At 40.2% G+C, this 26,423-nt stretch overlaps 1 protein-coding gene across 2 annotated transcripts in view; it reads right to left on the minus strand.

Moving 5' to 3' along the window:
• ankrd12 (ankyrin repeat domain 12) overlaps positions 1 to 26,423 on the minus strand; it is a 63,216-nt gene that overhangs the window by 14,342 nt on the left and 22,451 nt on the right. Inside the window, exons 2-7 of one of the 2 annotated variants that reach the window (XM_036138471.1) lie at positions 11,730 to 11,843; positions 7,707 to 7,857; positions 3,365 to 3,436; positions 2,749 to 2,889; positions 1,419 to 1,622; positions 1,060 to 1,202 (exon numbers count right to left, since the gene is read on the minus strand). In XM_036138471.1, coding sequence (XP_035994364.1) covers positions 1,060 to 1,202; positions 1,419 to 1,622; positions 2,749 to 2,889; positions 3,365 to 3,436; positions 7,707 to 7,857; positions 11,730 to 11,789 — 771 coding nt within the window. In that variant the 5' untranslated portion in view covers positions 11,790 to 11,843. The remainder of the gene's footprint in view (positions 1 to 1,059; positions 1,203 to 1,418; positions 1,623 to 2,748; positions 2,890 to 3,364; positions 3,437 to 7,706; positions 7,858 to 11,729; positions 11,844 to 26,423) is intronic. The other variant, XM_036138472.1, reaches the window with a different exon arrangement.

Raw genomic sequence — 26,423 nt, forward strand, 5'->3', positions numbered from 1 at the left:
AGCCACATTTCAAGAAATATGTGACCGGCCTGCACTGGTGGCTCGTGCAGATGGAAACTTTTAGTGTTTAATTAGGAGACAATTATTACAGACAAGTCTTTTAATAGCTACAAATGCCCGTTAATTTCCTCCTTGTATCTGTTTCATTTACTGAAATACAGACTTTTAGTATCGGCTAATAGGGCTGAACGATTTTGGAAAATAATCTAATTGCGATTTTTTCCTTAAAATTGCAATTTAATACGATTTTTTTCCCAGTTTGATTTATCATGTCTTTTTAAACATATACAAAACAACAAATCATTTTGTTTCCTCGCTGTGCAGATTAGTCGCTAAAAGACCCGCAGCGTCTAAACTCAGAGCAGAAATGATTGCGTTCTGCCTACGATATATTTCAACCAAAATTGCAATTTTGACTTTTCTCTGCGTTAACCACAAGCAACAAAAATGGCCTCTAAATAAAGATGTTTGTAAACAAGGACTATTTAAAACAAGAACTTTTAATGTTTCTATTAATCAGAATATTATTCAAGAGAACAGCTTTTAATTGATTTGGACATCAATCCTTGTTGAACATAAAGTCCAACCAACAAGCAAGTCTATGTATTAAACTGATTGACCTGTACTTAATGCTATGTATGATTATATAAACTCTAAAACAATAAAATTAGATTATCTCACTGCTGCAACTGTCTTCCCTTCCATGTGGAGGCAAACCCACTTTAAACATTTTACCAACACCTAATGGACGTGTCTAATTCCCTAATTGTTACATAGCCAAAAATTGCAGAATCTGCGATTTGGAAATTTTTTTTATACGTTTTTTTATATTGCGATTATATTGAAAATGCGATTAATTGTTCAGCCCTATCGGCTAAACACAGAGAGTCTAATTTGTTTATTTACAATTATAAATTCTTAGAGCAAGTAAATTTTTTTTTAAAAATGTTTGGTTTTGTTGTATTCTTTTAATAAATCTTTTTTTGGCCCTCAATTTCTTTTGATTCCACAATTTCGGGTCACGAGCCGAAAAGTTTAGACACCCCTGCCGGTCCTTACGTCTTTGTGGCCGCTGCTGGAGGCGTCGTGAAGCGGCGTGTCGTCATCCAGACCCTGCGTGTTCACCTCTGCACCTGCCGCTATTAACACCTTTGCCACGTCGTAGTAGCCTAGATTGCAGGCTTCGTGAAGAGGAGTCCAACCTGGGGAGAACAGGACGAGCGTCAGAACTGGCAGCTGCGATTCATTTCGAGTTCATCAGCAACCTCTGCACGCGGGCCGCCGATGTGCCGAGCGGCTGCTTCCTGTTATCTCTCTAAGAGTCGTCGCCTTTGAATCAGCAGCTGCAGCTCCGCGTCATTAGCAGCCGCGCGGACGTAATGAAAGCTGTTAAACGATTATCTCCTGCGGCATCGTACCTGCAAAGTCTTTGACGTTGACATCGGCTCCCAGGCTAATGAGCTCCTTAACTTGCTTGGCGTCTCCACGGATCGCTGCCATGTGAAGGGGGGTCTCCCCGCGCTCGTTCCTCTTGTTGACTTTGTCCTTCTGTCGGGACGAGGCGCTGCTCGGGACCTTCTTCTGCACAGGGGTCGTCTGCGAGGGGTGGCTGGGCGTGGAGTCTGGACACAGGCAAAGGATAAGGGACTTAGATGACCGTGTTTTATGGACGCTAAAAACAGCGGTTGTGTGTTTATAATATTAATGTTAAATAATGCAGTGGCATGATTTATGATTATATTCTTCAATCTGAAGTCAAATTTATTTTATGTGATGCCCTTATGGCTTATGCTATTATTTGTTTTGGATTGCCTTGTGCAAAAATGGTCTGAGGTCTGAGGTTATTGTACCACGGACTCTTACGAAGTTCCCAGGGTCTAATATGACCAAAATACATGATTCCATTTAAAACTCATCTTTGGTGGGACTAAATCCAGGTTGGAAGAAGTGGCTAACTACCCTTTTTTTGGTGGATCTAAAGTAAACTGGCTGTTTTATGGATTTCAGTTAAAGCAGAGAAAAGACTTTAAACTTATCGTAGCTTTTTATTTATTTTTTTTAAAGTCGCTCTTGGACAGTGCTGAAATATTTTGCATATATATATATATATATATATATATATATATATATATATATATATATATATATATATATATATATATATATATATATATATATATAGGTGCAAGTATGTGCATACATACTTGTATGTATAGTATATGCAAATTCTCAACTAGAACCGGAACTCTGTACATCCATACATCATTGAAAATATATTTGTAAATTTGTTTAGTTACTTGCATTATTATTATTATTATTATTATTATTATTATTATTATTATTATTATTATTATTATTATATTATTATTATATTATTATTATTATTATTATTATTATTATGATGCAGAAATGTGTGTGTGCATACACACGCTGTGTATGTAATGTATATTTACATGTACACTTGACTGTGTATTTTGCAAATTTATGTGATTTTCTAGTGTAGAAACTTTAAGCTGGAGTGCTTAAATTGGTTCATTAATTTAGGCTAAAGCACAGACACAGTATAAAAGTGTGGCAAAAGTCTTAAGCCCCCCCTGAACATGAGAAAATCATCGTTGCCTGATGCTGTAGCGCACGTATCCCTAGTTAGTGGAGGAAAATAGGGAGTACCAATATGGCGGCTGGAATAAATAGAGATCAGCGGTTCAGAAGCGTGAATCGTGTGAGAGTAAACTCTGATCTACAGACCTGGACTGTTGGCGGTCATCTGCATCAGAAGAGCCATCTGTTTGCGCTCCGACAGCGGATACCCGAATAAAAGGTTGGAGGACTGGGACCTTCTGCTCCCGGGCTCCTTCTTCACCTTCTTCTTATCTGGTCCATCTTTATCTGCAACAAAATCCCCAGAATCATCATTGAAACGTGTCCAAAATAAAAAAAAAAGGGGAGATTTTTCTCATTCCCCAACATAAAACTTTAGTACGAAAGTGACACGGTTTCCTCCTCCTTGTATCTGTTGAGCACGCTGAGAAACAGATGACAAGCATGAGGTTCAGAAAAAGAGGAATAAAAAAAAAAAAAAGAGCATTCTCTTAAGCCAATCAAGCGTCGACGGCGCTCCTCAGGCCCCCCCCCCCCCCGCTCCACTGTTGCTAAACACAGACATGCTGAGCTGTAATTGGGGCAGATGCAGGGTGAAAACACACACGTGCATGTGTGCGCGTGTGTTTACAGGGAGCAGCAGCAGCAGCAGCAGAGTTTCTGACGGCGACTCAAAGAGGACAGCAGAGGAGGAGGAGGAGGAGGAGGAGGAAGGGGTGGTGGTGGGTGGGGCGGGGGCCGAGGCTCGGGCTGCAGCAGTTACCTGCGTATATCCTGCAGGGGGGCACTAATCTCTCTCCCCAGGTCTCACTCGACTGGCCTGGGTCTGAGTCATCTACAGTGCAAAGCAGAGAGGATGGGTGGGGGGGGGAGGGAGGAGGGGAGGGGAGGAGAGCAGGGGGTGGAAGGGTGGGAAAGCACTGCATTAACGCTGATGCTCTCACACCCTCCTCCTTCCACATGTAGTCAAACACAGACAGGCAACGGCGGCACGCTCCACACTGCAGATTATGAGTCACGGCGACGCAGGGAGACCCGATCGGGCGCTCGTCGTTTGCTCCGCTTCTCCTCCTGCGGCGGCTCGGGGGAAAAGACGCCGAGGAGAGCTGCTGGAAGGCAAGAGAGCCACCCTCGGCGCTAGTTTACCTTCAAGACCTCTGCAACGCATCAATTACGCTCAAATTGAAGGCTTCGGCCGGCGAGCGAAGCGGGGACCACACAATGAAAATCACGAAGCCGAGCGGGCGCTCTACAGAGGAGATGAAGGCGAGCTGGAAGACCTTAAGACGCATGTAAACAACACGCTGTATTTATTTACACAAACTTGTTTTTTTTTTCTATAGCTCAGATCTGACCCAAACATTCATTTGTGCTTCTAACTGGAAGATGGGAGGAGAGTTTAAACAACTATGATGGCTAGAGACACTAAAAATCTTGAATGAGCATTTTTCCCCTCATTAGTAAAGTGTGAGGCAGCATTAAAGTCTTTAGTCCACAGGTGTCAAACTCAAGGCCCGCGGGCCAAATCTGGCCCTTCAAGGTAAATTATCCGGCCCTCGAGAGCCAAAAAAAAAGGCATATATCCTTTTATAGTGTATAAAGTGGCTAAAACTGTGCCTCCTGTAACGGTAACTCACCCCAATATCAACTTTTTTTGCAGATAAACTGTATAAACTGGGCTTAAGAGTGCTATTTTTATGTTACTGTGCATTTTTATACTACTGTGTGAACTGGAATGAAATTATGAAATAAAAAGTATCGTCTCTACACATGCAAGCGGCCCTTTTAATGACTTCATGATGCCAAAGTGGCCCCATATAGAAATTAGTTTGACACCCCTGCTTTAGCCCTTAGTGAGAACAAGGAGTCATCAAAAAGGTTGTTTAGGCATAACGTGTTGCCTGTTGAGATCTGTTAGCCTACTTCCTGCTGTCAGACAGGTACTAATCAGGTATAATCTTGGCAGTAACCGGGTCTGACTATGGCTGGTGAAAATCCAACAAATGTGGTTATTGACAGTTAACTCAGAATTTGAGCTTTGTTTTATTTTACATAAGGCCTGGTCTGGATAGCCTTGATAAATAAAACTCTGATTTTACTTGTTATCTTTGTCCGATATTGTTTTTGACAACCTGAAACATTTACCTGTGACAAAAGCAGAAGTTACCCAATCAAATCTTCACAGATTCAATCAATTATTAACAAAACTCCCTGTTCTGTCATGGCATACGGCGCATAACTGTGCAGAACAACGTCGTAGATTGTAGACAGACAAATCAGTAAAGCTCTTTTCAACTTTATAAATCAAAACAAACTCAAACCAAAATTCATGTTAATATTTTGACCCCGAATAGATTTTTGAAAGCACAAAAGCGGCGATTAAGATGCCTCTTATAAAAGAATTAAAACCCTTTAAATTATTTTAATGTGGAGTTTGATGGATACATTGTTTCATTATTGTCTTTTTTTTATTTTTTTAAATCACAAATGAATATCTGAAAAGTGTGCCATGCATTTGTATTTAATCCCCAAATAAAAGCTGGCTTCAAAACTAGTTGGTAAATCATGACGACCAAGAAACACAGCAGACGAGGTCAGGGAGAACATTAACAGCAGAGACGGCTAATGAAACAATATCCCAAGCTCACATCAGAGCATCAACAAAGAAGAAAGTACAAGGTATAACTGCAAACTTGACCCTGGGTTTTGCTTGAAGCATCCACGATGTCACATTACGTCACCTTGGCTCGCGCGCCCCTCCGTGTAAATATCGACACCTTTATGCTTCGGCCCAAGGAGACCACTGTGATCGACAAGTTGTTAACCATTCCTGGACAGAAATCGGCATCACTCTTGGAAGAAAGGCTTTAAAACGTTGGAAACAACTGTTTTTTCTACTTCTACGTGTAAGGGGTGTAGTACGCGTGGCGTAGGAGCGCAACGTTGCCCTCTAGAGTCTAGGAGAATAGCGCTACTATGGAGGAAAAGCCGCACAGAGCATAAATGCTGCAGACGTTGTCATTTCCATCAAGCATAAAGCAAACTTTACAGGGACATGGCTGTACACATAAGCATTGAATGGAATCAGCCGTGAGGCCCATGGTAACTCTGGAGGAGCTGCAGAAATCCACAGCTCGGGTGGGAGAATCGGTTCTCTGACTCGTGGAGGCTTAACACAAATGCATGCAACCCTTTTCAGATTTTTGTTTGTCAAAAGATTATTAAAAATCCTGCATCATTTTTGCTTTACTCCACGGTTTAGTTTAATCACATAAAAAAAAAACAATGAGTCTCGGAGGACGAGACTCTAGCAACTCCTGAAGAATCTACTTTTTTTACCATCTTAAGAAAGCTCGCACTTCTGTCACAATTTCCTGTAATAATGCACTACATTATTTTTCTACATTAGTTTTATTTTTTTCCAAAACTAAAGAGTGATCCAACCAGGCATCATATGTAGCAAGCTAGTCTTTTTCACAGATTATAGATCAATTTACCCTCGAGTAATGGACCTAAAATATCCTTAAACTGGTGGATAACTGTACGGATAACTAAGTGTTGGGGACATAAAAGTGAACACGACGCTCCTAAGCTTTTAAATTAAAATGTATTACCCACTGAGCAGTAAGATAAATACAATCAGTGTAAATCCACATCAAAAAACAGAAAAACTAATAGCCGTTGTTTGTTAAGCACATTTCACCTGAACCTACATACAGTAACTAGGAAAAAAAAGTAATTTAAAAAGGTGCAAACAGTGAAAAAAAAAAAATCAACATTTTAATATGGTTACAAAAACCAAAACTATAAAGAAACCAGCCGACAGGAATAAAATAAAAGCTATAAAATTATCCCAAACATTAACAGCGCAGAGAAAAAAAAAAGTATTTGTCCTGTTACAGTTTTCTCTCTTTCTTTATTTTTATGTTTTGTCAGCCTTAACCTTGGAAAAAGGTCATTGAAACCATCCTGATCCCATGTGAAAAAGTAATTATCCTCTAAACCTAATCACAGGTTTTTCCACTCCTGGCAGCATCAACTCCCCACAGGCATTTTTTAATAACTCACACTGAGTCTCGTACATCACTGTAGAGGCATTTCAGCCCACTCTTCTTTGCAGAATTGCTTTAATTCAGCCACACCAGAGGGATTTAGACCATGAAAGCAGGTTTAAGGTCCACAAACAGCATCTTTGTCAGATTTAAGCCGAGGATTTGATTGGGCCACTTTTTTTTTTTTTTTGTATTTATTTTTTTTTTTAAAAAGCATCCAAAGGTGGTTAGTTTTTCTGTAAACCCTCCAGTTGTTCAGGTCCTGGAGGAGAAAATCAGAACCTGAACATCAAACCTCCCACCACTATGTCTGACTGTAGGTTTGATGTCGTTTGAAATGCTGTTTTAAGTTTAATCTTCCAAAAAGTTTGATGTTTGTCCCGTCACTCAGCAGAATCAGAAGTTCTTGAATTTGTTTAGATCCTGGCAGCTTTATTATATCTTTTAGCCTGGTTCATGTTGTCAGACGGGTTCTAATTATGTGATTTCTTGGCCCAAACGGTGAGGCATTAATCAGGCCTGACTGCATCTGGTGAAAATGATCCAAAAAAAAAGTGCTGAATCACAGTTAACTCAGGATTTAACAAGAACATTACTTCTTTCTTTTTTTTAACATAAGGCCAGGTCTGGATGGCCATTCACAAATTAATCATTATTTATAACAGCTTTTTGTATTTAGGCTGGCTATTTTTGTCTGATTTAAAAAAAAAATTTGATAATCCGACAAAAAAAAGAACAAATCCATAAAGGAGCAAATGCCTTTTCATGCACACTTTTACCATCCAATAAACACTTCACTGCTAGACTATTTTACATTTAAATCAATTACCAAACATCACTGGTTTGCAGAATAACATAATTGTGCATAATAACCTTATAGGTTGTAAATGGACACACCAGTGCAGCTCTTTCCAACTTTAAAAATCAGAAGATCAATATTTTGACCTTGTTGAAACGTTTAGAAGCCACTGGAACAAGCTCTGTGATAATCCAGCAGGTGGCAGTGTGAGGACATGGCAGTGAGCCAGAGGCAGGGACAAAAGCTCGGCTTACCAGTGTCTGAGTCCCGCTCCTCTGTCCGGGGCGGACTTGTAGTGAAGGAAAGCTTGCGCTTCATGGAAGACTTGGCTTTCCCTTCCTTTCCCAGCAATTCCCCCCGGTCCAACTTCGGAGTTTTGGTGAAAGGCGACAGCTTGTCTTTACTCTGTCGGAGGTAAGAACATCGTTAAAGACGTATGAGAGAGTCTGCAAGGTATCTGCGATTCTGCATGTCAACAAATTACAGGACAAAAATGAATAGAAACTGTTGCAGCTTCATGCAGCAACGGCTAACGGGTGTCTTCAGCTTGCAGGAGCTAAACAAAGCTTGCAGAAATATGACCCAAATCTAACAGGGAGCACGTGAAGATCATCCCAACTATGTTATGTCTGCATTAAGTAATCTGAGTTTAACTTTCCAACACAAAAGGCGCTGCCAAGTGAAGCGATTAGGAACGATCATCTGCGAATGGAAACTAATCTCTCTAGAAAACAGGGCTCCAGACTGACTGGTTGCACTGGCGGATTTAAATTTCACAGCTAGGAGCACAAACAAAACTAGGAGCACACACGTTTTTCACAGCTCAGGTATATAACAACAATATTACTGTATTATCTGTAAAAGTGACCCCTTTTATGTCCTTTTCAGTTCAGCTTGATAGTAAGGTAAATAGGGATGAAAGGATATGAAAACTGTGTACAAGTTCAACACGGTTATTCATTTTAATAGTTTAAAAAAGGTCCAGAACACATTATTACGTACTGAACTTATATCCCAAGTGTGTTTACATTAATATTAATATAATTATAATGTTTTTCTTCACTATAACTAATATCTCACAAATAAAAGGCAGAATGTCTTCTGTATTACATTATATCTGTTTTGTATCACAAAAATCTCCATCTAGAGCAGTGGTGCCTCGAGATGACATGTTTCATGACTTGGTGCTATGTAAATAAAATTGAATTGAATTGAATTGGTGTCCAAAGTTCAACACATCAAAGGATTCAGGCTTTTCATAGGCTGATGCAGAACCTGTCCACATGCTGAAGAGGAATTTTGTCCATAATAATAAGCTGTGTCAGAGCAGCTTTCAATTAAAAAAAGTAAATAAGGGAGGAAAAAAAAAAAAAAAAAAAAAGGTCCTCCTTGTCAAGATGTCCAGTGTCTTTGCACTCTGGAGCGTTGCATAAAGAGGTTTATTCTCACGATGCTACGATGGCGATTTGTGGAGAATGTTTACGCCGGGTTCAGTCTTCAAATGGCATTTCTTTTAAACCAAGAATAATTGTGTGCAGATATTTTAAAACTTTACATGATGTGTGTTAATGGAAAAAAAAAGTTGTTCCATTTGCTCAAAGGTAACATTTGAGAAATTTGTTAGAAACTATAGAAATTCCTTGAGTTTTCCCCCCTACTTATGACCAAATATGAATGTGACAAATGTTTATTTAGCACTTGATTTTCCTAAAATATATTTAAGAGATAAAATCTGGAGGATATATAATCAGGGTTCAGGTTCAATAGATGGATGGATAGATGGACATGGAATAAAGTCTGGAAATTACAGATATTTTCCCCATACTTCAGGAGTATGGATAGCTGGGCATTCCTTAAATCAAATTTCATACTTTTCCAGACTTTTCAGGGCTGTGATCAACTCTGTACATCTGTGAAACAACTGACATGCTGCGTTACATATACCTGCGTTTCAAGCGACAAAGAAAGACTAGTTGGTGTCTTTGGTCACTAGCATATTAAAAACTAACTGCTACATCTGATCAGTTTAATAAGAGGTCAATTTCCACCGTTTGACACAGCATTCATTGACTTCCTTAAACAAACGCATAAAAAAATCCAGTTGAGACAGTTGGGAGCATAACAACCCTGAACGATAAAGCATGTAAAAACCCTGCACCACTACTAGTTACTTATTGGCCCTCTGATCTGAATATAAAAGCATTTTCAGCTCTGTTACTTTTACTGAAGCAGTTTGGTGCAGTAAAACACTTTTCTGGCATCGAGAAGATGTCTGCATCGTTGCGCGTCTTTGATCTCAGCCAAGAAATGTGCCAGCTGTGCAAAGCTGGACTGTCTGGCAACGCTGAGCGTGGAGGAGAGCTTAGATGAGAAAGACTTTAGCTTTAAAAGTAAAAGCAGAAACAATCTGTCTTTTAACTAGCAGAACCACTACATTGTGTTAGGACAGGAGGATGGAGAACGTCGTACAGCAAAAAAAAAAAATGTAACAAGCAGTGTCGTTAAATAAGCTGCACCAAAACAGACTGTATTAAACATATTATTACAGATAATTGTACAGATGATTAAAATCAAAGGTTGTATGTAAGTGACAACAGTGTGACTGGGGTGTGCTCCCCGTTTGGCAACCAGATGTTTCTGTTCAAGCGACGTCTGCTAACAAAATGTGGTTTTAAATCAAAGAAACATTCACGCAGACGTTCAGCACTTTGTCACATTGCAACCACAAACTTCCGTGTATTTTATCGGGATTTCGTGGGACAGACCAAAAGCAGCGCGTAGCTGTGACAGGAAGGGGAAATATGCCTGGCTTTCATTAAAAAGATAAATAAAATTAAAAGAAATATCTGAAAAGTGTGGCATGCATCTGCATTTAGCTGCCATTATTGTGCCTCCAGCTGCACAAATACATAAAAAGAGTCCGCCTGTGTGTGTATAGCTGCTCGGTGACGGTCACAAAGTTTTGTAAGACGATAAAGGCGACCAAAGAACACAGCAGACATGACAGGGATAGTTTGCCGATTGTGGAAATGTTTAAAAGGTTCAATCCATCATCCAAGCATGAAGAGAGCTGCAAACCCACCCAGCCTGTCTTGGTAGGACAGCATTAATCAGAGCAGCAGCTAACACACCCATGTAACGTCTGCTGGCAGCAGAGACCCACAACTCAAGGGGGGATAAATGTGTCGACACGACAACTACTAGTTTGTTAGAAATCCTGTTCAGTTTGACACAAACCATGCGGGGAACACGGCCAACGTGGACGGAGGTGCTACATCAGGGTCCCTACAGCATAAGGCAAGTTAAATTCAAGACTTTTTAAGACGTTTTAATGCCACTTGAAATAAAAAGTTAAGACCAACTTCACGATAAACAAGAAAAAACCTGGTTGCGACAACTTCACCCAAATGTTTATTTTAACATAAACCATTACTTTCTGGCCCAATAGACATGTTTAAAATTTTTGAAAAACATTTCATATAGGAAGAAAGCTAAAAAAGACAAATTACAGATATATTTTTAACAACTACTGAACTGAATTCTCAAACTTTGTTTTGTTCCCTACTAAAATAAACTATTTTGGTATCTGGTAAACAATTTTAAGACCTAAGAAAGACTGATTTAAGACATTTTAATGCCAATTAAGGCCTTAGTTTTAAGTTACAGAATTCAATGCCTTTTAAGACTTTTTAAGGATCCGCGGGAACCCTGTACATGCAAAGAGCTACTGTGTGCACATCATGCGGTACACATCATTTTCAGGATGAAACACGGCGGTGGGGGCATCATGCTCAGGGGAAACTTTCAGGCTTCCTGAAGCTGGTCAGAAAAGCTGTTAACGGCTCCAAACGCCTGAGACAGAGGTTCCCCTTCCTGCAGGACAGCGATCTTTAACATTCAACCAGAGCTACGATGGAGTGGTTCAATTCAAAGCACATCCGTGTGTTAAAATGGCCTAGTCAAAGTACTAGAGAGAATCTGTGGCAAGACAAAATTGCTTTTAATCTAACCTGGCTGATTTTGAGCTATTTAGCAAATATGCAAGTCCTCTGCCAGCTTTGCACATTTAGAGGCTCACATGTCTGTATGCAAAGGCCAGTCTAGAAAGTAAAGACTGAAAAAAGGAACACCATAACCTTTAGATTTTAAGCAAAAAAAAAAAGTAAAACCCCTTTGCAATCATGCACCGATTTTTGTTGGTCTAGCACATAGAATGTAATAAAATATATATGCAAAGAGACAGGAAATGGCCAACTTTAGCACCAGTGTTTACATACCTTCTTCCCCGCCTGCTTATCCACCATGGCTCCATCTCGGTCGCCCCCAGGTTTGGCCATGGTGCGGCACCTGACTAGCTTAGACGCCTACAGCACAGCCGGCTCATCATGCACCTGGGGAGCGAAGAAGACACAACGACCAATGAGAAGGGAAGATCTCAACTCTACCTCGCCGTCTTCAGAGGAGGCTGCCATGACAGTGCTGGACGCAAACTTTTCTATACGCTCCTCCGTCGGACACAAGGAGGAGATTCAACAATGGTGCATTAAGCTATAATAGAATAAAGCTTTTCTTAGGCGGTTCACAAGTTTTGCTTTCAGTAGAAAAAAAAAAAAAAAAGTCTGCCACCGACTCAACGGAAATGATACTTTCGCACGTTGCCGTGTTGTTTTTTTTTCTTTGTCAGAGCAGCTCAGAAGTCAGGGATTTTTATTGAACTTTCCATTCCCCTTCTGTAGACAAAGCTCAACGTAAAGCAGTCAGGAAACCACTAGATGAGGCAGCGTGAATCACAGCTTTAGGGACGGTTGCGACTCCGAGAGGAAAACGCCCCCCCCCCCCCAGCCACACACGCTGTCACTACTGGTAGTCCTCGACGTAACCAAGCTGCTCTCTGATGTGGTTTATGACAACGAGAGAGCAGCAGAGACGACGGAGGCTTGCGTAGGCCAACTCCAGAGCGTGAACCTGACCGAGAAGCCAGCAGGCCAGCTGTGAGGGAACTCGTCACATGAGGACCGCCCTACGCAGTCATGAGACTCTGTTCTCCACTGCTTTGAATGAACTTTCCCTTCTTGTTACACTCACACGGTTTCATTAAGCAGAAGTAGTCTCCCTCCCTGCATAATGAAAAGTCCCACAATGAGCTTATTCTAAATTAGGAAACTAAAGAGCCTCTGATTAGTTGTTACGTAGCCACCAAAATGACTGGGAGAGCCCCTTTACTCAATACGAATGCAAATAACATCTTATTACATTTTAACGCTGGCAATTCCTTTTCTAAGAAGCATGACTATACTTTTTGTATGAAGTATTCAGAACAAAACAGTAAAAGGTCATAAGCCGCCTCGTTTAATACAACAGAACGAAAGAAGTTAGCTCTAAAATCTCTGGATAAACTAAACAATATTCAATTGATTAAAACAACCAATATTTGACTAGAAAACACATTAATCCAACACGACCACAACTTACTTCTGACTAACGCATTATTTGGCAAATACTGTCATCTAAAACAGCCTAATTATTTAGTCCAAGAAATAATAATGGCAACTCACCTGAGTGAGTGAATCAGGTTGTGTACTAGGGATGCAGGTTATCGATTAATGAGTCAATCTAAAGTCGGTGGATCTTATTGACTGATAAGCAGCCACTTTCTTAAAAAACGTTTTTCTTCTCTTGTATCTACAGGGTCTTTCCATAACATGAAGGACTAATTTATTTTTTTTTTTTATTTAAATATAATGAATTTTACAAGAGGTACATCATTATATTTTAACAGTTTATTGTGCCACCTGTATTAAATACTGACTGACAGAACAATAATTATAGTTTTCTCACACATTATTGAACTTGGACAATAAAGAATATATCAAAAACAGGATTCTATCAGGTTATTGAATAGAAACAAATAAGGTTTAGAATAAGTAAAAGAATAAAATCCCCACAAAATCCCTCAACATCAACCTAGCTTTTGGCATCATGTCATTTTCTATCATGTTTCCATTTTTTGCGTAATGCTCTCCGCTTTCCTGTCATCAAATCCTCGCGTTCTGAAGCACATGAGTGAGTTTTGGTTATTAAGTTGACTCTGCTCCGCCATGCAGCTCGGTTAAACTACACTCCCTAAACAAGCTCCTTAAGCTAACATCTACAGGAGCTTGTTGAGTGTTTATATTTAAAAACAGAACCGCATAACGATAATTTTGTATCCTTGTTGTCGTTAAGCAGTGCAAAAAAATAATCCCACACCAGACTCCGTTTAGAACGCTTCATGTTGCATCCGCCATTACGGTTTTGCTCCTCTTTAGAATGAGGGGGGAATTTTAGATATTCGCAATAAGGTTAATGCAGAAGAGTTTCATGTTTATGTCAATATAGCTCCATCTAGTCCTTTACAAACTTACAGGCCTGTAAATATTCAGCAGGAATAGAGAAAAGGTTGTTATTTTACTTGAGGTGGCAAGGCCACGGCTTTTTTCTGACCAAGATTCTTCATCCTTTTTCTAGATAACAACCATGCCTACTTCCGGTTTCTGACCAATAACACAAAATTAGTCATCAACTATAATTTTGTTTACACCCCACCCACCCCTCCATGTTGCAAAGCGTTCCACTCCACGCCGTTCAGCCATTTCTGTAGTAAGCTGGGGGACGTTGTAGTGAATTGTGCGGGTTAATACAACCAACCACCAAATATTTTCACATTTTCAGCTTTGGCATCCTTCAGGTTTGACTACAAAATCTAGGCAAGAAATGAAAAAGACGGATTAACGAAATTGGTTGGCTGATAGTCCAAGAGCTTGTTTAGCAGCTCTGCAGCAAACACTGTGCTTTATGAACTGAAAATACTTGAAAGTGGAGCAGAGGTTCACCTCCCAGAAGGACAACAATCCCAAACGAACACAAGGAGCTATGAAGCAACGGTTTAGACCAGATCATGTTCAACTGGATGAAACGGTCCAGACTTAAATGAGATTGCAAATTCTTGCAGTTTACAGAGATTGTTTTCAATCAAACTGAATTTGAGCCATTTTGTATAGAAGAATGTAGCTGATACAGACATACCCCAAAAATATTTGAAGAAAAAGCTTATTCGACAAAGTAATGAGTTAAATGAGTAGAATGGGGGGCAAATCCTTTAGCTATCAGGCTCCTCTCCTGTGGAACCAACTCCCAGTTTTGATCCGTGAGGCAGACACCCTATCTATTTTTAAGACTAATCTTAAAACTTTCTTTTTTGACAAAGCTTATAGTTAGAGTGGCCTAGGTTACCCTGAGTTACCTCTATAGTTATGCTGCTATAGGCTTAGGCTACTGGAGGACATCAGAGTCTATTTTTCTCACTCTACTGAGTTCTACTGTTCTCCAGTTTTGCATTGCTTGTCATTTCAGCTTTTAATTTTTTGTTCTCTCTCTTTTTTCTTCATAGTAGGTACACCTGGTCTGGCGTTCTGTTAACTGTGACATCATCCAGAGAAGACGGCTCACCCGCTACTACCATCTAATGTAGAACAGATTACTGGATCAATGTGTGCTTCTGTGCTTTTTTGTCTCTCTTGTTGTGTCTCTGCTCTGTCTTCTCTAACCACCAGTCGGTCGAGGCAGATGACCGTTCATACTGAGCCTGGTTCTGCTGGAGGTTTTTCTTCCCGTTAATGGGGAGTTTTTCTTTCCACTGTCGCTTCATGCTTGCTCAGTATGAGGGATTGCTGCAAAGCCATGGACAATGCAGACGACTCTCCCTGTAGCTCTACGCTTCTCTAGAAGTGAATGCTGCTTGTCGGGACTTTGATGCAATCAACTGGTTCCCTTAGATAGGAAGTTTTTGACCAATCTGTATAATCTGACTCAATCTGTACAATCTGATTGAATTTGACTTTGGAAAATGCCTTGAGATGACATGCTTCATGAATTGGTGCTATATAAATAAAATTGAATTGAAAAAATGTAAAAGTATTTACAAATAAAAAAAAAAATCTGAAAACTGTTAAACACTTTCCTAAACCATGCATCAGATTCCCTCCACTTCACAATTATGCACTACTTTAGGTTGGTCTGTCACATAAAAATCTCCCAAAGGACCATTTAAGTTTGTTGTTGCCGAGGCTGCTAATTAGTATTTAAAAGTCTTTGGTAAAAAAGGCGCCATTTAAAAGCCTGAGCTGCAAACCGTACCTACTGCAAAACACATTAAAGATAATGGGAGCTTGACCGTCAACCCGTAGACATGTGAACAAGACGCGTCGAAGAAAGTCAAAATCACAGCCTTTCTTTCTTAGTACTAAACACGACATTCAGCTGTTGTCTTGGGAATCAAAACAGAGGATCCGTATAATCAGCACAGTCGACTTTGGGACACAACATAATGAGTTGGATTAAAAAAATAAAACCCAAGCCATACCAGCGTGGCAAAATGAATCACAACAGAAGCTAGTAAGGAGATCCATTGAAATGGAAGATCAACAAGTGCACAAGCATGGACGCCACATTCATACTAGGCCATTGTGGGCTGCAATGAGGAAAATAAGCCAAAACATAGCCGGTTCAATCTGCTATGACTTTTATAGCAGAACTATGAACACAACAGCCACACTGGGCACAAAAAAGGCTGCTGATGCTGCGTTTGCATCTATGGTTTAGTCTGGGTTCGTCCTGATGTTTCTGAAGGAAAAAAATAAAAATAAAATCTACATGGCCTTTGTAAAGCAAAGTTACAGGATGGATGATGTTTGATCAGAGATCGGGGTGTAAACACAAACATTAAAACAACTGTGGCCTTTTCTGATTATCTTAAAACAAGGCCGTCTTCATTCTGTATACAAGTGTGCCGAACCGATAATGTTGTCTCTGTATTTTTGGTACCTGTTACACCCATACTAATGGCTATAGATGACAACATCGCTTCATGCTAGGTCAGTATGAGGTATTGCTGCAAATCCATCAACAATGCAGACGTCTGTCCACTGTGGCTCTACGCTTCTTCAGGAGGAGTCAATGCTGCTTGTCAAGACTTGATGCAATCTGCTGGGTTTCCTAAAATAGGAACTTTCTTTGACCAATCTGTATAATCTAATTGAATTTGCTTTGGAAAAGGCCTTGAGATGACATGTATCATGAATTGGCGCTATATAAATAAAATTTAATTGAACATTGTGGCTAAAAATACATTTTTTTTAAGAACCTTAAGAAGTTTTTCTTCCCACTGTCGCTTCATGCTTGCTCAGTATGAGGGATTGCAGCAAAGCCATCAACAATGCAGACGACTCTCCCTGTAGCTCTACGGTTCTCCAGGAGTGAATGCTGCTTGTCAAGACTTTGATGCAATCAACTGGTTCCCTTATATAGGAAAATATTTGAACAATCTGTACAATATGATTGAACTTGATTTTATAAAGTGCCTTGAGATGACATGTTTCATGATTTGGCGCTATATAAATAAAATTGAATTGAATATAATTGCTTTTCAGCTTTTTTGCCTTAATTTTTTGTGTATAAACCCAATAATGTATATGTTAATATAGCAGAGGGTCTGACACCGGCCCTAGTTCACAAGTATACTTTTTAGCATTGCCCTGCTGCCCAGCTGAGGCCAGTGAGCGGTCATTCATTAGTCAGCAGAAAGCCGGCATGCGACATCATTGTCATTCAGGCAGCTGACAGCGTAGGCAGAAAACTATTTTATCTAGAATATTAAAGCAGGATGGAAAGGCCAGGACCAGGCCCAAAAAAAAAAAAAAAACCCCACCAACAACAAACGCTAACAGGACTCCAATCTGGCCCAGAAACCAGCGAGGAGGGTGTGACTATAATTACAGAGGTATTTGGGCACTTGCCAGCCTGGCAGTTGCGTTTGCTGCGTTTCATGAGCTGCTCGGGGGGCTGCCATTAACCTCGGGCTGTTTCAAGTCCAGATCAAACTTTGATGACTGCTCCGGTTCACAGAGACTACAGCTACGATTACCCTACAGCGGGATCCAGCGCAGTTAGAGCAACAATTAGCTACAATTGGTAATAGCAGAGGAAAAAAGGGACATCAGCAAGCAGAAACCAGCCAAAAAGGCTTGGTGACGTACTGCAGGAGGACGCAACACTAAAGCCACTCGGGATGCCTTGTTTCCGCTGCAATGTGGTAAATAAATAAGCAGGAAGGAAGAAAACACTGAAGAGATACAGAATGTCGATTAATGTTATGATTTTTATGACAGAAGCATCTTCCGTTTTATCAGCTTTTAGAAAAAAAAAAAAAAGAAAAAAATGTGAATAGAAAAAAACCCAAAACGATTAATAGCAAAATAAATTAGGAAAAAAGCAAGGCTGCTGCCAAAGCAAAAGGGCTTAACCTAGATATGGGTTGGCATTTTTGTTGTCGTTGATTAAAAAGGTAATTACTTAATTTATCACAGTAGTAATAGTCAAGACTCAGCTCCCAGCATCATAGGGGCCTAGTCACGGCCATAAAAAACAAAAAATGCATTCGTCTTCAAATAAAATATATGCCAAAGGTTCATCCTGATAGTGTTTATCATCAGACAAAAACATTAGCCACGTTTACATGGACAAAAGTGAGCGGAATAAAGGGACGATCATGTAACCCAGCCAATCAGAATAAAATGATCGGATAAAGCTCAATCGGAATCAAACTAATACGAATGAGAGGGGTGTTTTTTGCCGATTGATAATCCCATAAACGTTCATATAAAGCAGGGGTGTCAAACTAATTTCTATATGGGGCCACTTTGGCATCATGAAGTCATTTAAAGGGCCGCTTGCATATGTAGCGACGATACTTTTCATTTCATAATTTTATTCCAGTTCACACAGTAGTATAAAAAATGCACAGTAACATTAAAGTAGCACCCTTAGGCCCAGTTTATACAGTTTATCTGCAAAAAAAAGTTGATAGTGTGGTGAGTTACATTTACAGGAGGCACAGTTTTAGCCACTTTATACACTTTAAAAGGATATACGCCTTTTTTTTGGCTCTCAAGGGCCGAATAATTTACCTTGATGGGCCTGATTTGGCCCGCGGGCCTTGAGTTTGACACCTGTGATATAAAGGCTTGTCAGGACAAGTTATTCTGACCCGCTTACACATGTGCGCCCGACGTAAACGTGACGGATTTCTGCGTTGGTGAGCGACGGAAACACGTCGGGAAGAGTCGGGGCTCCTGATACAACCTTTATGTTCGAATCAATAAATAAGCTCAAAATTGTTGCTTACTCAGAAACATTTCAACTGTAATTAGAACGTCATGAACGTCCAGCCTGGGCGCTTGGAAAACAAACAAACTCATATAATCCTGCTTTGTTTACTATATTTGTAGTTTAGCAAAGAAGGAAGTACTTCTTCTTCCGTGTTTTTTAGTTGAATTTAATAACCGCACAAGTAAGAGTGGTTATATGCTGAATAAAGACAGGTGCAAATACCCGTACATTATGATCGGATGAATTGATTGTGTCCCCATATTAACGGAACAATCTGATTATTTATTCCGAATATATTTTAATCCGAAGGTGAAATTATGTGCATGTAAACACAGCTACTGGTGACCTTCTGCTGGCAGTACAGCAGAGCTGTCAGAAAGCAAGATGGCGGCGACTGACGCAGCTCCTATAATAGACAGTAGACCGTCCTGCAACGCCTCAAAGTAAAGTGACAGTGCAGCGTGGTCGAAAACCAACCCGATCTACAGGGTTATGGTTACTTAACCTCTTTTTTCACACTTCCACTGGATGTTGCTGACTCGCTCGACTCTATCGCTTCTCCTTGTTTAGTCACTGCACACATGTACAACATATACCTCTGGTTATGTGTTATTTTTTTGATAAATATACAAAAAAAAAATGCTTTGTTTATTAACAAATAGAGCAAAAACAAAGTGTAAAACAATAAATATATATAGTAAACCAACAGGGCGGGATAACTTAATGAGAAAAACCTTTGTATGCAACTAGAGTGAGCTACTAGCGTGTAAATTTGTAAAATCATAGTACGTGACTAGGCTCCTTCAAGGTACCATAAGATTGTAAACAGTATTTTGAAGTGTTTTAAATGAGAGGCAGGAGAACGGACCATAGTGTAGCGCAACACCTCCCCCACTTGTTGCTGCACACAGCCAATGAAGGCGGCTGAAAGACGACTACTGGACTTTTCTTTTGGTTGCAACATAAACAAAATGACGTTTGCAATATAATCGCAATTTTAAAAAACACAATTTCCAATTTTCTGCGATTTTTGGCTGTGTAACAATTAATGGATCTTATGCGTCCTTTAGGTGTTGGTAATATGTTTAAAGTGGGTTTGCCTCCACGTGGAAGGGAAACGAGTTGCAGTAGTGAGATAATCTAACTTTATTATTTGCTTTAGGGTTTATATAATCATACTGTTTTACCAGAAACTTTCAGGAATCTCACCATAGCATTAAGTAGTGGTCTATCTGTTTAATACATAGACTTGTTTGTTGGTTGCACTTTATGTTCAACAAGGATTGATGTCCAACTCACAAAGCTGTTCTCTTGAATAATAATATTCTGATTAATAGAAACAGTTAAAATTTCTTGTTTTAAATAGTCCTTGTTTACAAACATCCTTATCTAGAGGCCATTTTTGTTGCTTGTGGTTAATGCAGAGAAAAGTAAAAAATTAAATTGCAATCACAATTATGGTTGAAATATATCAGAATTTAGATTTTTGGCAAAAAGTGGTACAGCCCTACCAAAAGAAAACACAGAATAACGGCTCAAAGCTTTTTCTTCTTTCTCAACTACTTTTCCACCATTGGTTTGATGAAAACTCAGTAAATGCTACATTTATTTTTCAGATTACAGTTAAATGCAATTATGGTGTTTTTTTTCCCCTTAGTTATTCTTTGAAAGCAAAAAAATAAAAATAGAAACAAGAAAACAATGTAACAGAATTAATTAAAACTATTTTGTTGTCACATTGTTTAACTCCATGCTGGGCTTGATTTTACAAATTTCATTAAAAAAAGTCTCAAAGTTTTCTAAAAAAAAATATTCTCTTCATTCCTGGACATGACAGCTCGTCTAGGATTCAAACGTAGACGCCAGACTATTATTCAAAATTGTAAACATCCGCTGGCAGTGGCTGCGGTGCGTCACTAACGGCATTTTAAATGCACTGGCAGCATGGACGCTCCTCCTGAGAAGCAGATGTCTCTGTACTTATTTATTACACGATGCTGTTGCAATCAAACCACTCTTTTTCCCGACTAACAACAACAACAGCCATTTCCCTGTAGCGCTGGCTGCAGCATGCTGGGGCCGACGGTAGACTGGGAGCTGGTGCGTGCCCTTGCCGGAGCGCAGCGGTTCTGGGAGGGTAAAGATGCCGGGGGGGGGGATGCGTGCGGCGTTTGAGCCAGGACGGATGGAGAGCACACGAACTTTACGGTAACCTGAGCCACCGACTGCAGGATGGGGCAGGGAGGGAAGAGGGCTAAGAATAGCACTGAGGCTGACACACAGCTCGCAGAGTACGTCGCCCCCAGCAGCAGCAGCAGCAGCAGCAGCAGCGGCAGCGGCGTTACTCCACTACATCTTCCAGAGCGCTGCCTGCTGCGAGCTCTGCACACCGTGTGGAAAATACATGTGATATTTACCCCCCCCATGTTCCCCCATGTTGCTGCACTTAAAACAATCTGCAGAAAGCATCACTGGTAAAATAAATAAATTAATCCATGAATAAAATAAAAATCATAAATGAGCAACAAGTAAAAGCTATGCAAAAATATAATAATAATAATAAAAATAAATACAATAATAATATAGATACAAAGGGGTCAGATTTTCATCAGAAGGCAGGAAAATCTGTAAGGCGCTCAAGGAGACACACTACGCCTGCTGCAACGATAAACAGCCAGTCACGTGGTGGTGGTCCTTCTGCTACCAGGCTAAATGATGGGGGAGGTCTCACTCAGCTGCACATACACTCCCAGCCTTCATCTCACTCCTCCTCCTCCTCCTCCTCCTCCTACCCCGACTGCGTAATGAGAAGCAGGACAAAGCCAGACGAAAAGGCACGATTATGGAGACTGAGGGAGAGCGGCGCTGGGGGAAACAATAACCAGCAGCAAAGCTTGAGGTTTTAAAAATAAGCCAAGACGAACTAAATGACTAAATTCTGCCTTTTGTTTTTCCTCTCATCCTTAATTGTTTGATGGAACAGTAATAAAATGCGTAGAAGACTTTTTATGCCTAACGGACATCATTGTGAAGGGTATATTTATGGTTCGGTCTGCCCTGCAAACCTATGCGGGCCTGAAAAGGAGCGATTAAAACACGCACAGCTCCGGAGGGACAGACGATGCGCCCACAGAAAACTGAGACAGATTAATAACCGTCGACTAAACCACTAATCCAGAAAAATATTTACAGATTAGCTGATTGCTAAATCAATCATTAGTCGCAGGCCTGAACTCAAATGATTACTGGATATCCAGCTGCGGCACATGTTGAAAACAAGTTTATTCTCCTTCCATGTCTGTTACTGGATACTGATTCTTTAGCTGGTTTATATATATATATATATATATATATATATATATATATATATATATATATATATATATATATATATATATATATATATATATATATATATATATATATATTTATTAGGGCTTGGCAAGTTAACGCGTTAATTTCGCGTTAACTCATTAGACTATTAACGGCGATATTTTCTTTAACGCGCGTTAACGCATGTTGGTCACATGCTTTTATTTTGTGAAGGTCTGTTGCTGCGGTGTAGGGGTTTGAATCAGAACAGTAGGTGGCGATAATGCGCCAATAACCTCGCTGTCAGCCCAGCCTCAGATTCAAAGAGGAAGAAAGGTGCTGGCCGGGAAAAAAACACAGCTGACATGCGGAAGGCGGTGTTTCCCGCAGGTACCGCGAGCGAGCTTAGGCGAGGCGAGGCGGTGAGTTGGCGGCCGGAACAAGTTTTGTGCGGAGCGGAGCGGGGGGGGGTTTGGTCCGCATCGACGCCGTCGGTGAAGTCGCTTCTCGTTTCAAAGTATCCATGTATTTTTGCCTGTTTTCCCCCTGCCATTCACTATATGCGCGCGAGAAAGCAACAACAAAAAACCGCGTGTCAACGTCAAATAAACGCAAGCATATCGAGTTAGCAAGCATTTCAGTTTAAAGTTCTTCCAGCATGGAATATGACAGAAACAAGTTAGTTGTAACCACTGCCAAGTTAAACTTTGGTATTGAACATAAAATGGTAATGCTGCTCCCTGCTGTTACCTCAGAAATTGCCTGTTTTTGGTAGATTTTTTCCCCATAAAGAGAATTCCCTGTCAGTGGCAATAAGCTTTAATTTATTATTATTGCTATTTTTTGTTTTACATGTTTAAGTTGAGCTTTACACTAAATGTGTTACTGATAAGTGCTACAAATGTTACAACACTTTTGTTCATATGGCAGCAGAACATTAAAATAAAAGTGCTCTTTACACTACTTTTGAATTCATGCTTGGAGTTTGTAAATACAATGCGATTAATCGCGATTAATCGCGATTAATCAGTGCGATTAATCGCGATTAAATATTTTAATCGTTGCCCAGCCCTAATATATATATATATATATATATATATAGTGTTGTTCAGGCAAACATGAGGTGCCACAGAGACAGAAGCAGCTGCATGTGGGCTCTAAAGGACATCAAATCACAATAAGTTCGTTCAGTCAAAATGCCAAGAATATCGAGCAGTTCATGGAAACGACTAAAACTGTTTCCTATTGTCGGGCCATGTTGATGCTTTAGTTACACCTTTTATACTGGGACAGGTTTGCTTGAACTGCTGCACAATCGTTTTTATATCTGCTCCTTAATTTATCTAATGCACCAGTTCTGTGCTGACTCCTGAAGAGTTGCAACTTTTAATATACTCATAATTAAATTTAAAAACCTATTATTGAATTAATAAATGTTTCTTGAGTTACCCGCAGTCTATTTTTTCACATATTTTCTGTGGTTAATGGCAGCGTCCTTTAACTTTCTTGTAAATATCATTAGAGCATGATGATACTCTACAATTTCTCAGTTATCCGGGCCATTTTCTGAAAACGTTTTGACACCAATCCAGGAGGCTTTGTCGACTCTGGTGGCACGCACTTGATCATTAGAGCAATTGTTTCCTTAAATATCATCATATAACTCTGAGGCCATGTCACACAGCGCTATACCAGACTTATACTGACAGGAAACACTTTTAATGTTCTCTATGTACAACTTCACACAGGAAGATCATCAGCGTTGCACCACCTCCTTCCTCTATTTCCCTTGTAAATAAGCTTAGGTTTCTCTGTCAATACCGATTCAACACAAACATAATGGCTTAAAAATGTATAACAATTGTATTTGCAATTGTTATACAGCAGTGATGTTTTTAGGACAGACATTAGTCTAGGTCCCCTCACAGATTTAGCCTTTTGGGACCAAACAATCCGAATTTAGACTAAAAAGGAAAAACACCAAAAAGAAAAACCAAATCTCACTTCAAAAGATCCAAAACTACCCCTTTACCGGAAAGAACCGTCTGCAGCCAGAAACCATGTAATTGAAAAGTCACTTGGGAATATCTACGCGGTGGCTCCTTAGATTAGTCATTTCAGTCTCCTGCCTTAACCAACGTAAAAAGCCCAGAATTTAAAAAGGAGCACGTCGAGTGCAGCTCTCCTCCTCCTCCTCCTCCTCCTCCTCCTCTTCCTCCTCCTCCTGCCGGCTCCTCTGAACCGAGGGCATCTTCAGACGGGGACAAACAAACAGAAAAAGACAGTGGATGCCTCTAGGCGCCCGTTCACCTCTCACCACCCTAACCCCGCGCAGACAAAACACGCCCCATCCGACCAGGACGTCTGTCCCAGTTTTTCCTGGGCTTTTTTATTTTTTTTTATTTTGGTCGTGTAAACAAAACCAGCCACATCACAGAGAGTAGGGAGAAAGCTCTGGGTTTTAAACACCTGCAATAAAAAGCAGCAAATGATCTACTGAACCTGATGAGTCTTTGGAGATTGAGCCTGAAGGTCACAAAATACAAAAACAAAAAAAATTCAAATTGTAAAAGTGTTATTTAAAATGTTCACAAATACCCCCTCAATTCCATTTTTTTTTTTGTATAATGAAAAATTTCTCGAGGCGTTTCACGGTGCAGAAATAGTTTGAGCCCTACTTTCCTTTTTGGATGCAAAGCTGAATGTTAAGCAGTTTTACGGCCTTATCCATCACTTAAAAGCTTCCATAAAAAACAGGAACAGCTCGTGCCTCCAGGGAAGCGCGCCTTCCACACACGGTTTTCGCATAGCATCATAAAACCGCCCAAAGCTTGTATGCGAGATGCCGAGATGGTGATAACCTTGCTGCTAGGGGAATAAAAGAACGAAAAACACGCCCATTTAACTGGTCAGAGACCGAAAGCCTTAAGAAGCCTACCGACGCTACCCTGAATGTAGGTTAATGATCTGATACCCAAGCACAGGACGTGAACAATGAAGCCTTTACTGCCGATTATAGGTTAAAAGAAGAGGGAGGAGGGATTAGAGCAAAGGTCAGAACGGTCCTATACTCGCCACAGCAGCAGGACTTGACTGAATTATTCACTGCAGATCTTTTGCTACTCATAAAATGTTTATATTATGCAAGGAAAATACATATATAGCGGTGGTGTTGTGAGAAATATACAACGAGAGTGGATTTTATTTCATACAGTTGTAGCTTTAATCACCATTAGGCATCACAGTGCCAATGCTGGTCAGAATTGGAGCAAAAATTAAACATCTAAATTGCTTGTTTGCCGGAATATCTGCATTTCAAATTACACTTTGGTCACAAACAGCCATTCCCAATGTGGTGACGTACAGCTGGACTGGGCTTGGGACCCAGCACTTTGAATCCATTGGCAGGGTGCTTCCTGGAGTCTCAGAGCTTAAGGCACTCATACAGTTATCCTGACTTCCTCCTCCTTGATCTTTGTCGTCCTCATGTACCATTTGCAATCTTTAGTCAATTTCGAGGGCATTCTCAGCTGCCCTGTGTTCACTTTTTGTCTTTTATACTGTTTTTACATATTTCACAGATTAAGTGAAATTGAATCAATTAAATTTCATTTATATAGCACCAATTCATGAAACGTCATCTCAAGGCACTTTACAAAGTCAAATTCAGTCAGATTATACAGATTGGTCATAACATTTCCTATTTAAGGAAACCCAGTAGATTGCATTAAGTCTTGACAAGCAGCATTCACTCCTCCTGAAGAAGTGTAGAGCCACAGTGGACATTTTTTCAATTCAATCTTATTTATATAGCGCCAATTCATGAAGCATGTCATCTCAAGGCACTTTCCAAAGTCAAATTCAATCAGATTGTACAGATTGGGTCAGATTAGAAAGATTGGTCAAAAACTTCCTATCCAAGGAAACCCAGTAGATTGCACCAAGTCTTGACAAGCAGCATTCACTCCTGGAGAAGCGTAGAGCCACAGTGGACAGTCGTCTGCATTGTACATGGCTTTGCAGCAATCCCTCATACTGAGCAAGCATGAAGCGACAGTGGGGAGGAAAACTCCTCTTTAACGGGAAGAAAAACCTCCAGCAGAACCAGGCTCAGTGTGAACGGTCATCTGCCTCGACCGACTGGGAGTTAGAGAAACAGAGCAGAGACACGAAAAGCACAGAAGCACACATTGATCCAGGAATCCTTTCTACTTTATATGGTAGCAATGACGGGCTACAAGCCTGAACACAGCTGTAAATGAAAAGCTGTACACAGTACTGTGCCTAGAATGATTAATGGTTGAAATTCTTTTAGTATATTCATCAACTCCATCCATCCTTGGACCCAAGAGGTAATAACGGCAACTACCTCACTACCAAATGACAACGATGCTGCCCTTCATAAAGTTTTTGGACCACCTGAAATGTTCTATTCGTTTTTTTATGAACAACTA

Source organism: Fundulus heteroclitus, chromosome 6 (assembly GCF_011125445.2).
Source record: "Fundulus heteroclitus isolate FHET01 chromosome 6, MU-UCD_Fhet_4.1, whole genome shotgun sequence".
NCBI classification, from domain to species: domain Eukaryota; kingdom Metazoa; phylum Chordata; class Actinopteri; order Cyprinodontiformes; family Fundulidae; genus Fundulus; species Fundulus heteroclitus.